At 50.3% G+C, this 14,943-nt stretch overlaps 2 protein-coding genes across 7 annotated transcripts; both read left to right on the top strand.

Annotated features, from left to right (window-relative positions):
- Positions 1 to 4,910: 4,910 nt before the first annotated feature.
- Positions 4,911 to 8,394, top strand: LOC147243549 (zinc metalloproteinase nas-4). Of its 4 annotated transcripts, none has more exons than XM_086186977.1 (10): positions 4,911 to 5,037; positions 5,114 to 5,146; positions 5,218 to 5,271; positions 5,350 to 5,399; positions 5,993 to 6,062; positions 6,136 to 6,250; positions 6,536 to 6,591; positions 6,965 to 7,046; positions 7,118 to 7,239; positions 8,061 to 8,394. In XM_086186977.1, exons 1-10 carry the CDS (start codon positions 4,989 to 4,991, stop codon positions 8,234 to 8,236), a joined length of 807 nt encoding a protein of 268 aa, XP_086043103.1. In that variant the 5' UTR covers positions 4,911 to 4,988; the 3' UTR covers positions 8,237 to 8,394. The 4 variants fall into 4 exon arrangements, with proteins under 4 accessions (XP_086043103.1, XP_086043102.1, XP_086043101.1 ...); XM_086186976.1 differs by having other exon boundaries at positions 6,536 to 6,672; XM_086186975.1 differs by lacking the exon at positions 6,536 to 6,591 and adding an exon at positions 6,332 to 6,504.
- A 1,689-nt stretch (positions 8,395 to 10,083) lies between these two features.
- On the top strand, positions 10,084 to 14,673 carry LOC147243548 (alpha-2B adrenergic receptor). Of its 3 annotated transcripts, none has more exons than XM_086186909.1 (3): positions 11,161 to 11,430; positions 11,541 to 11,741; positions 11,814 to 14,673. In XM_086186909.1, the coding sequence occupies exon 3, from the start codon at positions 11,931 to 11,933 to the stop codon at positions 13,401 to 13,403; it is 1,473 nt and encodes a 490-aa protein (XP_086043035.1). In that variant the 5' UTR covers positions 11,161 to 11,430; positions 11,541 to 11,741; positions 11,814 to 11,930; the 3' UTR covers positions 13,404 to 14,673. The 3 variants fall into 3 exon arrangements, with proteins under 3 accessions (XP_086043034.1, XP_086043035.1, XP_086043036.1); XM_086186910.1 differs by having other exon boundaries at positions 11,523 to 11,741; XM_086186908.1 differs by lacking the exons at positions 11,161 to 11,430; positions 11,541 to 11,741 and adding an exon at positions 10,084 to 10,721.
- Positions 14,674 to 14,943: the final 270 nt, after the last annotated feature.

The raw sequence follows: 14,943 nt of genomic DNA, 5'->3' as shown, positions 1-14,943 counted from the left end.
CTAAATGTGCCTTTGAAGGAGGCAATAGCAGCAAAGAAGTTACTCAACATATGAAACATTTATCAGAGATGCTTGCAAGTCTTCTTTTGCATGTCTAAATCAAGTCTCTCCCTCGACTTCCCAGCGTCTCTTTGAACGAAGAACCTCTGCTAATTTTCCCAGTTCTGTCCTCCGCTCAGTTAAAGTTCACTAGCGGGTGGTGGCATGGAACGCAGCATGAAACACACAGCAAACACGACTACAACCAAGCTGATGCTCAACAAGGCTCGTAGCAAGCTAACGTATAGCCGATGCAGCGAGCTAACGTTGAGGGCGTTGGTAAGCTTTGTCATCGTGAAGTGGCTAACCTGTTTCCATGTATCCTCAGGTGCTTGATGAAGTTTGATCTGTTTCAGTTGTGTCAAATTATAGCAAATGGCGTGAGTGTGCTGTTGCTCGTCGCCGTGGTTGTTAATGTTATATTTTTTGTTACATGATGTTGTTACTTGTCTTAGTCACTGCTTATTCTGTATAAACCACCCCCGGCCCGACAGCCCACCCCTGCTGAGACGAGCCGCAGCAAGGCGGCGGGGTCCATCTGCTAGCTGCTACGCATAAATGTTGGAAATGGTAAACATTAGCATTATTATGGCTGCACCAAGCGGCCCGGTGGAGCAGTGGTCCTCACTGTGGCCCCCCAGCAAGAAGGTTCCGGGTTCCAGTCCCGGCTGCAGCACGGGGTCTTTCTGGGTGAGTCTCCATGTTCTCCCTGTTCCTGCTGGGTTCTCTCTGGTACTCCAGCTTCCTCCACAGTCCAAAGACATCAAGAGGGACCAGGTTAATCCAGACTCTAAATTGACCGTAGGCGTGGCTGGGAGAGCCAATGGTTGTCTGTCTCTATGTGTTGGCCCTGCCATGGACTGGTGACCTGTCCAGGGGGAAGGCTGCTGGGATAGGCTCCACCCCCACCACCCCACCCTTAATAGTATAAGAGATGACTGCATTACCCCTGGGGACATGTTAGCATGCTAGCATGGCACAGTCTTGCACGCTAGCTCACTGGTCTTGTTGGCTTTCTTGATAAATAAGGCTAAATGAGACCTACAAACTATTCTGTCTACTTCCTCAGATTTTGTTCACGTGAGAACTCAATCGTTGAACCGACTCTAGTTCCTGACGAGCAGGAGCTTCGTACTGACCCGCCTGTGAGTGGCGGTCGGAGCACACAGGCAGCACATTGTCTGAAAGTGCCGTGAGGAAACTACAGGCATTGAAACGGCCAATCATCCGTTCGACTCAGCTCCCGACTGAGGCTGAATACTTGCTTCAGATTCAGAGAGGACGCCAGGATGTCGTGTGGCGTCTGTTAGAGACGAGAGCAGGCAGCTGATCTGCTGCTGGCCTCACTGAGACTTACAGTAGTTTCCACATGGACACGTTCTGTTGCACTTTTAAAACTTACGTACTACTGTCATGCACCCCTGGTAGTCACACATGTAGGTTTGCTTCTCTGGTGTTTCCAACCTACCTGGAGCTGATTGACCCTTCACTCTCTCGGCTGTGTCACGTGATTGATTGACCAGACAAAGGTTAGTAGGCGTCAGACAGGAGGCAGAAGACTGAACGTTTAGGAGAAGATTTGGGCATTTATTTTTAATCTGGATGACGTTATTAGGGTGTTGGAATGTAGCATAAAAACCAGGTACCACACAGGTCACTCTTCGTCCTTCAACGAGCTGAGATACTGGATGATGGTGAGGTGAAATCCCAAAAGGACGTCTATTGGTGGAATCGATCCCCACTGGAGAGCTGCAGACAGGAGTGACGGTGCGTCTCACAAAATTTGTGATTTAGAAATTTAGAAACTTCACGAGATTCCAAAATTCTAATCTATGTGACAAATGAAAGAAGCGAAAACGGGTTTGCTAGAATTAAAATGCGTGGACCAGCTTCCGGCAGCTCAGCTGAGACCTGAAGCAGTGCCATCCTGGAGGTACCAGACGTGCATCCTGCACTTATGAGCATTCAAAACCACGCCGCAGGTTTCAGGCAGGCTCAGGTTTTACTGACCGAGAACCTCAGACCTAAAGAATCCCTGTTTTCTATTAATTCAGGTCATGTTATTGAATAACATACCATATTATATAAAATACATTATTTGATATCAGCAGTACATGGAATGAGGTCATTGATTGGATTAAGGCTTTTGGCAGAAGCCGACACGTGTAGCTGGGTATCATCAGCGGACGAGCGCTTCATTGCTCCATGATGGACCCAAGAGGGGGCGCGCAGACTTGAAACACCAGCTGACCCTTGACGAACCCCAAGTGGAATGCTGACTTCATCTGATTAAAAGTGACCAATCGAAACAAAGAGAGATCTCCCAGGAAGATTTGACAGAATCCAATTAAAACCTGCCTGGAAGGCCAAGCACAATGTCGTCTGAGAGCTGCGCTTCCTCTCGCAGGAACGCCCTGCTGGCGCTCAGATGCTCTCACATTCACGTCTACGTCACATGTGCTCGCCGCGGTGCACCGGGGGTTAAAGTTCACTCATTAACTTCCAAAAACATGCGATGTAATTGTGACAAATGAAATAGAAATTGAAATATACATATAATAAACAGAAAATGACCAGGAAAAACCAACCAATTTGATATTTTTTAGAACACTTTGACTGTCCAGAGATGTTGTAAGAAGGTTCTCACACACTAGAGCTCCCTCTAGTGGTACATGGAGGAATCTCAGACATATTTTTGAAAAAGAAAAGTCAAAAACATTTTAAAACCAAAAATCCTATCAAAACTGTAAACCGTTTTTTTCAAGGAAAACCATAAACTAATGGGAATTCATAAGTTTATTCTTTTTTGTGATATTTTTGTGTAGAACCACTACGTGTTCACGTTTATTCACATAGTTCACACATAGCTACGAATGTCAGCTGATAATGTTAGCTGCTACTGTTAGCTGCTACTGTTAGCAGCTACTGTTAGCAGCTACTGTTAGCAGCAAACACTAGCAGACGGTGGGGAGCTGTGACTCCAGTGTCTCCAGTCTGGACTGAGGAGGAGACGAGGGCCCGGTGTGTGTATGAGGTGAAGTTCTCCGCAGTGGATCATGGAAGCAGAACCTCAGATGGAACCTTTGACCCAAACACCCAGGACTGAAAGACCAGCTGACCCACTGCAGCGATCCAGCTCCACCAGTCCACCATGAGCTGCACCAGCAGGGGATCTGGCAGGAGGGAATCGTATTCTGTTACCTTAATGTGTATACTGAGTGTGTAGTACTACTACAGGTACTAACAGAGGCTCCAGCTGTCTGCTGATGTCACATATTTCTCCATGGCTGGATGAGAGTGCTGATATCAGAGGCTCCGCCCACTTATTTATAAGATAATACAGTGAGTTTCATCAGAGATCAATACATCAGTATATGGATCAGTAACTGGTACCGAGTGGATCTTTTCATTTTGACCTCAGTGTTCACCAGGCTGACACACCCAGTTTAACCAGTACAGACTCATCAACATATTCCAGCAGGTGTGTCTCATGCCTCTTTCTGATTGGCTGATGTGTGGCCCCTCCCTCACTGACTCTATCCAGCCAGTGGGGCCCTCTTAGGAACTGTGCTGGCCCCTGCTGGAGCTGAGGGGAGTCACTATGCTGCTAGAATAGTTTGAGAACCTCTAGCCTGGTGTGGCACCAACAAACTGCACTGGTGCCGTCTGTCCACCAGATGGCGGCATACACCATCTGTTGTTACACTGTGACATCATCCTACAATTCTACAATTCTACAATTCTACAATTCTCCAATTTCATTTAGCAGATGCTTTTGTCCAAAGCGACGTTCAACACAAGCAAGAATTCAGACTTAATTAAGGAAAAGTCCATAGTAGCGCAAAAGTGCTTCAGTTGTGATTTGGTCACAGGTACTGCCATCTAGTGGCAGAAGAAGTGTCGCCCCCCCACTTTTTTATTTTTTTATAACAGACATACAACATCACCCAACACAGTTGTGGCAGTCACATCCTAGTGTGAGACGTTTCTGCAAGAGGTCATGGAGGTCAGGAGCAGGTCAGGTGATGACAGCAAGACAGCAGCCAATCAGAGAGAGGTGAGCTATTCAGCACATGAAGGCACGGAGGGCCCACCAGCGTCTACATCAGATAGATTTGCTACAAGCTCACGATCAATCAATCAATCAATCAATCAATCAATCTTTATTCATATCTCGCCAAATCACAACAAAGCCATGTCAAGGCACTTTACTCAGAGAGCAGGTCTGGAACCTCCCCCTCTAACTCAGACCCAACGTTCCCACAGGAACAGCACTCGGCGACAGGAAGACACCTGAGGCAGAACCGGGCCCAGAGTGGGCGGCCATCTGCCTCGACCGGTTGGGGTTGAGAGGGGGAGAGAGAGATGGGGGTGGGGGAGGAGAGGAGAGGGAGGAGGGGTAGAAAGGTGTGAGAAACACAGGTCCAGTGTGAGTGAGCAGTTGGTCCAGGACAGGAAGTGATTGACCCAGCGTCTACAGCCCCAGGTGACCTGCAGGGCGGGAGCAGAGACACCTCCGGCAAGAAGTTGAGGTTGATGGATGATTGACACATGAGGATGTTGAGAGCAGCTCTGATGTTCCGATGGATCCTCATAGCTGATCCTTCTGGAGGTTCTGATATTTGCAGGGTTTTAGGAGCACCTGATCTTCGTCTGACAGGCCAGCAGGAACATGAGCGGAACATTAAGTTGTCAAGGTCTTATTCAGGGTTCTGTTGTTCACAATCAAAATCAATTCAAAGTCAAGTGCACGTAAATGTGCATGAAAATATTTTTCTGGGGTTACAAATGTCCACGTGACATAAATATGAGTAGACGCTGAAGCTTTAAATGTATAAAATCCACCATTTCTGACGTGTCTTTGTGGGGGCGGTGACATCACCTGACAGGTTAAATGAAGCAGCAGGTGTGAGTGTGAGTGACTAACGAGGGAAGGTCAGTGTGTCGCCATGCTGCTGCTGGTCGCTGCTCTCCTCCTGACGGGAACCTTCCAGGACGGTGAGCGCCAGCACCGGCACGGCCGTAGACGTCACTCTGGGAAACGTCTCACTTCCTGTCACCTGTTGTGTTTCAGGCACCGGTAGACCGACACCTGAGGCCAGCAAAGGTACCGTCCGTTCTGTCGGCACCTGAATTCTCGATGTGAGTGTTTTAATGTTTTTCTCATGTTGTTGGAAGACGCGCTGACGTCAGCCGCGCCGCTCACGGACTCCAACCCCGAGACTCTCGAAGGTGCGTTCAGAGTATTTGGTGCGTTTGAGAAGACAAACCGTAGACCAACGTTTTCTTCCTGCTGCCATGTTCTGTCAGAACTGCTGTCCCAGAACCGCGGCGTGCTGGAGGGCGACATCCTGCTGGCGGTCAGTACCCTGGGCCAGGGGGCGGGGCTTCGCTCACCTAAGACGCTGTTCAATGGAAATGGAGAATCTCGGTGGTGTTGATGACGCTTTCTATCTAAATGTAGCTCAGCGTGTGTGTCCTTGAAGGTTCAACTTCTGCATCCTGACAGGTGAAGCTTCAGTTGTGACGTCACACCGACTCGCTGAACTGCAGTCAGACAAGAAACCTCGTAATGGTTGTTCGTCTTGAAGCATGAATCCCTGCGTGGGACTCACCACCTTCCTTGTCATGTGATCCGTTTGTCATTAGAGCTCAGATGGAAGCGGCGGTGGCTCCTGGAACGCCTCATGGCCTCTGCTGCTGCTCACTGTCACTTTAGCATCAGTTTTCCCAACGACTCTACTTGAGGCGTCAGTCGATCGTCTCTTCTTGACGACTTGGTGGTTGCGGGTGTCAACGTTTGGGGAAAGCGGCTAACACGAGTAGCGGTTGTCTCCCTCCACCTCAAGAGTTGCACCAATATTGTTTCCGACTTGTACTAAGCAGTACCTTGCAGTAGCTGGATGCTCTGCAGGTATTTCTGTTGGTTGAAGTGTTGGACTTCCCACCGCAGGATGACAGGAACATCGTGGGACAAGTCTGGGGAACTCGAGACATCCCGTACACCATCAGCCCTGAGTTGGGTGAGGATGTGGACTCCACATTTGCTGCTCCTGGTTCAGGGGATTCTGATGGGTTTTACTGTTAATTTTCCAGAGAGTCGGACGGGTGACATCGTGTCTGCCTTGGCGATGGTGTCGGAGCAGACCTGCGTGTCCTTCCACAAGAGAACCACTGAGGAAAACTACCTGTTCTTCAAGAAGAGTAAAGGGTATGCAGACTTGTTGTTGGAACTGTCATCGTCCACTAATGGCTGACGGTACTTCATTTGGACGATGGTGCTCTGCTGCAGCTGCGCTTCGTATGTGGGCTTCATCGGTGGCGAGCAGGCGGTGTATATTGCACCCCAGTGCATTGTGGGTAACATCATCCATGAGGTGCTTCACGCACTGGGCTTCCACCACGAGCACACCAGGAAGGACCGCGAGCAGTACATCACAATCGTCCATCACAACATCCTTGAAGGTAACGCTTCTGTTCTCCTGCGTCCTGTAAGGAACATCAAACTGGTTTTTGGAGAAAAGGAAATGGACCGAGAGTCAACTATGACGGGTCAGAACCCAGAACCATCGCCACCCAAACACAACCAGACTGAACCAGATTGTCTGCAGTTGAGCGTCTGTCACCTAAATGGTATCTGCTGCGCTAATGACGGATGCGCGGCTATTAGCATAAAGTCGGTATTGTTGAGTTTTGACTTCAGGCACAAGTGACCTTTTCTTTGTCTTAATTTAAAAGCCGAGCGTACTTCACCTCAAAGGAACACGGCCTCTCTCAGAGAAGCACGAGGAGAGCCTGAGACCCAGGCTAGTTAGCTTAGCACAATGACTGGTAGTGGGTGGGAAGTGTTAGCGTAGATCTGCAAATTGTTTTTTTTTCTCCAAAATAGACTTCACCTCTTCATGTGCTGCTGATTCTGTTTCAGGGAAGGAAAGCAACTTTCACAAGATTGAGGGGGAAACCTTCAGTCTGCCCTACGACCTCTCTTCAATCATGCACTACGGACGGTAAAATATCCACAAGAAAGTCTTTCCTTGCTAAAAACTGTTGTGATGGAGCGCTTTTATTTCTGCTGCAGGAGCTTTTTCTCCAGCAATGGTTTGCCCACCATTGTCCCGAAAGTGGAGGCGAACAAAATGGGACAGAGAGTCAAAATGACCTCGCTGGACGTTGATCGGGTTCGCCAACTCTTCAACTGTGGTACGTCAGCGGCAGTGCGCTCGTGGCACTTTGGGACTCCCAGTGGTTCAAACGTGAACTGTTGGTGGTTACCAAAAAAGGAGTTCAGCCACATTTGCAGGTGCTGCTTTAGCTTGGCCTCGGCTGAGTCGAGAACCGCGGTGACGGGACTCTTGTGCTAGCGTCTTAATTCACCTCCAAGCCCTCTGTGTCTTCGCTAGCAACATGAACGCTTTATCTCGGTAAAGGCTGGAGCGCCGCGCCAGCAGGAGGAAACTGGAGCAACTGGTAGGGTGACAATGTCAGATCACGGTAGCCATCATTGATCCAGAGCCAACACTGAGTCTGAGGTATCGAATTTTAAAATTTACTTGAGAAAATAAGTTTTTATCCCACTTACTTTAAAGATAAGTAAACGGGTTTTTAACTTCAGTGGCATTAAAACTTGAGCCCATTTTTCCTTCAAAACACACAATTTGATGTTGAAAATATCTTAAATTGTGTATTCAAACATTTCTCACTCGAGAACTGAGATGTTCGGTGGCGAAGGTCAGCTCGACTGACACTGGGCTGCTTTGAGCGAATATGCTAATTGTTTTTAGCGTGCAGCAACTGAGGCTGATGGGAATGTGAGTTTTGCAGGTTATTACTGGAAAGCGTTTCATCTTTGACCTCAGGGTGGTGCCAGATGAAAGGTGGTCTTCTGTGGATCGCTGATGTCATGGTCGTTATGTCTGTCTGGACTGAGAGGCGCCAGTCCACTGGCGGCCTATCTTATGTGGTCACAAACTGAAAGACAAAGAAGCTCCAACAGTGGTCGTAAACTCTGCTCTCTCTGCCAGATGCGACAGAGAATCCGTCCCAGGTGGAAAATGGCGTCGCCAGTAAGGAGGCTGATGCAAAAACACCAGTGCTGATGTCTGAGGACACCCTCAGGACCTCTGGAGGACACCAGAGTCCTGGTCCTGCTGGCAAACCAGCGCAGCACAGGAACAGCGCTGTGTCTGTTGGCCACTAGAGGGCAGAAGAACACCAGCTCTTGGGTCCATACGCAGGCCTGCAGCTGAGGAGTTGAAGGAGGATGATGATGATGATGATGATGATGATGGAGCTTTTGAGTGTTGAGTGGCACTAAAACTACTTGAAATAATAAAATGTTCCTTTTTTTTCCCCTCACTCGTTGACATCAAATTCACAATTCTCACCTTCAGGAAATCTGTAGGAATCTGGCGGCGTAAACATGCGTTGCTCTCCAACGTCTGTCAGGACGCAGTCCCAGGTCAGGACGCAGTCCCAGGTCAGGACGCAGTCCCAGGTCAGGACGCAGTCCCAGGTCAGGACGCAGTCCCAGGTCAGGACGCGCTCCCTCCCTGCTCCTCTGTATTGTAGAAGAAGTCATTTAGTGACATTGAGGCTTCTAAAAGGGGATTTTAGTGAGTGAAATTCATAATTTGAAACCAGCTCAAGTAAAACTGTCACATCTGTATAAGCCCCGCCCACTAGAACACCTGAACACCAACATTTTTTTTTCATAAAAGCAGTATTTTACTTGCAGTAAACTTCTCGCAGTTTCAGTTTGCTCTGATAAACAACATAAAACCTGCTGAGTTGTAAAATCAAAACAAGTTGGTGTTTTCTTCAACCAGGAGAGGAACCAAAGCTCAACAGTCCGTTTCAGATTGACTTGAAATGCAAGGTTCCTCCTGCCGCCAGCGCTCACCGGAGCAGAGCCACGGGGGCTCAGGTGAAGGCTCCCCGAAGGCCCACGCTGGTTATTCCTCCAACAATAATTCACGCCTGTTCTAACGTCATCAGAACCAGCCTGAGGCCTCGGCCGGTTGGATCGAGGCAGCGCCCTCTGCTGGACGATGTAAACAGCACAGACTTGTCGCCGTCAGTCACGACAGGCTGACTTTTGGGGTTTTTCGTTCTTGCCTCCGTCCCTCGAGGACGCTTGCAGGCTGGTTCCAGCTCCTGTGCTCTCAGACCTCCGGGCGATGAGGAGCCTGGGTGGCGACTTTGTAGGCTGCTCTGGTTTTAGCGCTCAGTCGGGTGTCTACCAGCGTTAGGGTGAGCCGCCATGTTGGAGGTCAGCAGGTCGTTCGTCCCACTGGAGCTCGACCCTGCTGGCTGGTAACTGACCACCTTCTCACTTTCTTGTGTCAAAACCCAAACGAGTCATCCGGCGGCGCCCCCATCAAACTGCAGGCTTCAGCCCCGACTTTCAAACACATTTACGGCACCGGCTGAACTCACTGTGGCGTTCAACCCTCTAACCAATCAGAGGACAGGAGCAAAGATGCTGAGGCGGCACCTTTCGTCTGGCCTGCAGAGGGCTGAGGTGTACAGGCCGCAGTCTCAATGACTCGACCGCTCGGAGCGGCGAGGCGGCGTTGTGCTGGTTTGTCTGGTTGCCTCTGGCTGGCAGCTGATCCCCAGATTGACAGGTGGGTCTTGGGTGTGATCCAACCCCCCGGGAGGAACGTGAACATGACCACACCTGGTCATGAGGGTGTGGGCCTGCCACGCTGACCTTGACACCCAGGATCTCTCGCTTTAGTCTGGAGTCCCACATTTGATCACAGCACTGCAGCGTCTCGCTCGTGTGTATCAACTAGAGCGGCTTGGCCCGCCGCCGCCAAGGCGAGGCGAGGTCATCCACGGGAGGTCAGGGTGGGAGTAACGCGCGTGGCTACATGCTAACATCAGCGTCCTCAGAGTTGCTGGTCATCAGCCCAAACTCCCAAGTATCTCGGTATCTTCCTGTCTGGCTGCCAGATAAAACTTTCTTGGCAACATTTCACAACTCAGGAACCCTGAACCAGTGGTTTAACCTTGGTTACCTGCTGGTTACGCCTGCTAACCAGTTCAGTGTCACGTTTACAGTGCGAGCAAGGGCCGATGGAAAAGCTGGATTTATTCCCCAGCTCAGCATCAATTAATGGTTAATTCTGCTGAATCGGTTGTGATGTGTTGGTTCTAGCAGTGGAACCGACAGCCTGCTAACGTCTGGACTGACGGCTCGGCGTTCGTCTCTCAGCTTCGGAGTCGCGCTGCGTCTCGGTCAGCGGCTGCGATCCAGCGGGACCCCAACCGGACGAAAACTGCCGTTCAGGTTCCTTCATCTTCGTACAACTTGCGGACGGCTTCGTCCTTCACGGATTTCCAGACTGAAGATGAAACGCGAGCTGTGCGGGAGGCTGCGCGTAAAAAAGGCGCGTAATGTGCGCAGTAGCGCGCGCGCGCCCTCAGTCCTGGGAGGAGAGACCACCGGGACACCGGCACCAGCGGCACCGCGTCTCTTCACCTCTCATCACCTCATGTGGTCGGACCCGGGTGCTGAGACTCTCCCGCGGCTGTGACGCGGCGGAGACCCGCGCGTCCGGACCAGACTCCCGGCTCCGCTCCTCGGACCCGTGGCGGCGTGTCTCTCGTGGCATCCGAGCAGGAACATCAGCTGGTGATGGAAGGACTCTACTGGGGCAAGAAGTCTCCGTCCCTCCGTGAGTAAACGGCGGACATTAACGTCGGTGGTTGGGTGCTTCTGGGAGGAAACATTGAGACGTGTCCGCATCCACGGGCTCAAGTTCGGATGATTCTGCGGCTTTTATTGACTGATGAATGCAACACAAACAAGAAGAAACAGAAATAATTCTAATGTGTAAATCATCAGATGTGAGGCTGGCTTTGATTTACTGCGGGGAAGTTATTGATCTGTCACCTGGCCCCGCCCCCCCGGGGCGTTCAGGCACAATCATGGAATTAGACGTGATTAATGCTGAACTAACTCGTGAGGTAAATGAAGCTCTGAACCGGAGTGCGACGGTATACCGGTTTAGCTCCTGATATCAGCGATATTGACTCATAACCCTGTATATGTTTTATGAGCCAAAATACAATTCACGCTAATTTACAACATTTTAGTGGAGTTACTGTGCTGGTGTTATTTTGGATTTCCAAGTGTAAGATAACCAGCATCCATTAAATGTTCTGTTTTTGTAGAAATATTTTTGAGGGATACAATCAACGATAAAAACTCACTATATAAGCCCCGCCCACTCTCTCCCCTCAGCCAGTGACTTCCTCCACATTTTCCCGCACTCATAACCACAATGACCGTCCACCTCTGTGCTTGTTTGAAGTCACGTTGTTCCTCTCTGACTGCGACTCTCTGGAATCCCTGTGCGCTTCTGCATCCTGAACGAATCCTTGGTGAGTCGGATCTTAGAACAAGACGTTAAAAATCGAATCTGCCTTCAATCGTGTTTCCCAAATCTTCAAAATCCGTTTCTTCACCCTAAAAGTGTGTTTTGTCATTCAAGTGAGCTCACTGAGGTGTCGCTCCCTCCTGCATCACTTCTGAGTGACTCCAGAATGCCGGAAGATCCAGCCACGTACATTTAGCTAGAAGCTAACAGAGACCGACGGCTAATAGCAGCTAAACTGTGTAGCAACAATCGCTCCAGGTCGTCGTCGCAATTATCCACGTTTTCTTACTCCAGACAGATGATCAGTAATCGAAGGTAACAAGATCTCAACCAGAGCAAATCTCCAATGTCTGAGCCGATGTGTGAAATGTTTTTCTTCTTTCGTAGATCACATGGCTTCACCGTGACTCCGTCCTCTCGCTCCTCTTTCTCGATGGTTTTCCACCTCATCATCCTGCCGTCTCTCATTCTCTAAGAGGCTGGTAATAAAGTTGCAGCGTCACCATGGCAGCAGCTCCCTGCCTGTCGCAGCTCGGCGGACCCTCCGGCCGGAACATCAGCCTCGTCTCCAGCAGCCGGCCCTGCAACCAGAGCACCGCCAGGCCCTCCCCTTACTCCCCTCAAGCCACCGCAACCTTTGCCATCGCCATAACCTTCATGATGATCCTGACCATTGTCGGGAACATCCTGGTCATCATCGCCGTCCTGACGTCCCGGTCCCTCAAGGGAGCTCAAAACCTTTTCCTGGTGTCTCTGGCGGCAGCTGATATTCTAGTGGCCACGCTAATTATTCCCTTCTCATTAGCTAACGAGCTGCAGGGCTACTGGGCCTTCAGCGCCGTCTGGTGTGAGATCTACCTGGCGCTCGACGTGCTCTTCTGTACTTCCTCCATCGTGCACCTGTGTGCCATAGCCCTGGACCGATACATGTCCATCTCTCAGCCCGTGTCCTACGGCACCAAACGTACGCCCTTACGTATCAAGGCAGCCATTATTGTGGTCTGGCTGATTTCTGCCGTCATCTCCTTCCCTCCTCTTCTCTCGCTGGATAAGAGCGAAGGAGGTGAAGAAGTGTGCGAGCTAAACAACGAGCGCTGGTATATTCTGTACTCCACCATTGGCTCCTTCTTTGCCCCCTGTGTGATTATGATCCTGGTGTACGTGAGGATTTATCAGATCGCCAAGCAGCACACACGGTGCCCGCCTGGTCAGAAGCAGACAGCAGTGGATGCCAGCGCCGTGACCAGCAAGCCTGCGACAAAGCTGTCCGAGCAGTCACAACAAAATGGAGATCGAGGAAGCGCCAATTCTAGCCGACGAGAAAAAGACCTGACTAAAACTCCTGACTCATCGCTTCAAAAAGAGACTGAGAACTTGAGCCAAGACGCCGCTCCATCCTCAACCCTCCAACACAGCAGCCGAGTTCCCTCAGCTGCTCTCCAGAAGCGTCCAGATGAAGGAGCGGAAGGCCAGACGGACGCACTACCAGACCACACCTCCAGCTCTGGCTCTGAGGCTCGGGAGGAAGGCAATAAGGAAGAAGCCAACAAGACCTCAGCACCATCTTCGGGATCGCAAAGCTTCAAAGTCCAAGTGCTAAACCTCACCTGCAGATACAAAGACACCGTGGCCACATCATCTGGTACCAGACTGGTTCCCGAGGGGATGATGAGGCTTCAGGGGACACCCACATCACGCCGGAAAGCCATGGTGAACCGGGAGAAGCGGTTTACCTTTGTGCTGGCCGTGGTGATGGGTGTGTTTGTCATCTGCTGGTTCCCCTTCTTCTTCTCATACTCTCTTCAGGCGGTTTGCCCTGAGACCTGCAGCATCCCCAACCCCTTGTTTAAATTCTTCTTTTGGATCGGTTACTGCAACTCCTGCCTCAACCCGGTCATATACACCATCTTCAACAAGGACTTCCGCAAAGCCTTCAAGAGGATACTGTGCAGGAGCGCGAAGGGAACGTTCTTCTAGACGGGAACTTTGACGGAATGATCTTCCCATCTCTCTGTACTCAGCATTTACACAGACATTTAAAGGCCAACATGTCTGGAGGAAATCCTCCTCTTGTCCATCAGGTTTCTTTTCGGACCGGCAGATAGAGACCCTACGATACCGAGCAAAGCCACCCAGCAGCCAGCTGTCCTGTGGATGCACCAGAGAGGAGTCTCTGTCTGCTGGTCTGACTCTAAACATGACGGACAAGAAGAGGATTTAACAAAAAGTTGTTGGTTCCTTTAAAGAGAGACATCATTTCTGTCCCGCTTCTGTTTGGAGTGACACTGGCGATCTCAGAAGTCGAGGGGCCGCATCAATTATCTCTCATGTTATTTTAGAATGCAGTCTAGTTGTATATTCAGTGACCGAGAAGAAGTCAGAAGAATACAGACGCTGTGTTGGGTGAGCAAACCCTGCTTGGTGATGGCCCGGGGTTTTTTTCTCTGGAAGACAACAACTACCACTAAGTGTCCTTTATTAGAGATAAAGTTGGCACTCGAGGAACACCAGAGCAGGAGAGATGTCTGCATTCTCTCCTTCCTTCCCCATCTGAGGATGACAATGGACTGGGGTATTATCTTTGCTGTATTCCCTTGACTCTGCCGCTGGATGTTGCGCCTCTTGCTGGGATGCTAATTTAGGTGATAACCAGCTGCATTAATGGAGCAGCAAACCAGCAGGTTGCTGGGTTGAGGAAACGTGATGTGCTTGAAGGCATCGCTTACATCCTTCCGTTAGAGTAAAACAAGCAGGGAGCATTTGTCGTGTTGTCGAAGGGGTTTTAATTGAGATGAATTATTTGCAAGAGCTGATTGACAGGACAGACAGTGAGCCGAGGCATCGATTTCAATGAGCTCTCTTCCAAAGAAGTGGAGACTGGATCTGACCCGACCACGACCCGGCAGCAGGCAGAACCCCAGGTGGAGACACTCCTCCTACCCCAGACAGCTCGTGTTTTGTGGATGTGGTTGTGGGAGTTCTGTATGAATGGGCGTGCAGTCTTTGAGAGAGAGGCACATTGGATGGTGGTTCACTGCCAGTGTTAGCTTACAGTGTTAGCTTAAACATGAATAAGTGTTCTTGCCAGTTGTTTTGCAGTCCAACTGAAATTAAAGTGGATCCTGGTTCTGCTGGCCTGATTTCCTCTGTTGCCATGCTAAAATTTAGCAGAGCTACATGCTAATACCAGTTAGCAGGCTCAGGGTCCTGAGCCACTGTCAGCTGACACTTCCTGTTGGACTACAAACATGTCTCATCCCTGACATGACCACTTCCTGGTGGACTACAATCGCGCCTCATCCCTGACATGACCACTTCCTGTTGGACTACAAACGCGCCTCATCCCTGACATGACCACTTCCTGGTGGACTACAAACGCGCCTCATCCCTGACATGACCACTTCCTGGTGGACTACAAACGCGCCTCATCCCTGACATGACCACTTCCTGGTGGACAACAAACGCGCCTCATCCCTGACATGACCGCTTCCTGTTGGACTACAAACAGGCCACACCC

Source organism: Aulostomus chinensis, chromosome 19 (genome assembly GCF_037954235.1).
Source record: "Aulostomus chinensis isolate RoL2024-O1b breed Wild chromosome 19, RoL_Achi_v1.0, whole genome shotgun sequence".
NCBI lineage: Eukaryota > Metazoa > Chordata > Actinopteri > Syngnathiformes > Aulostomidae > Aulostomus > Aulostomus chinensis.
The sequence above is the reverse complement of the archived record's forward strand: the minus strand, read 5'-3'. Positions and strand labels throughout refer to the sequence as shown.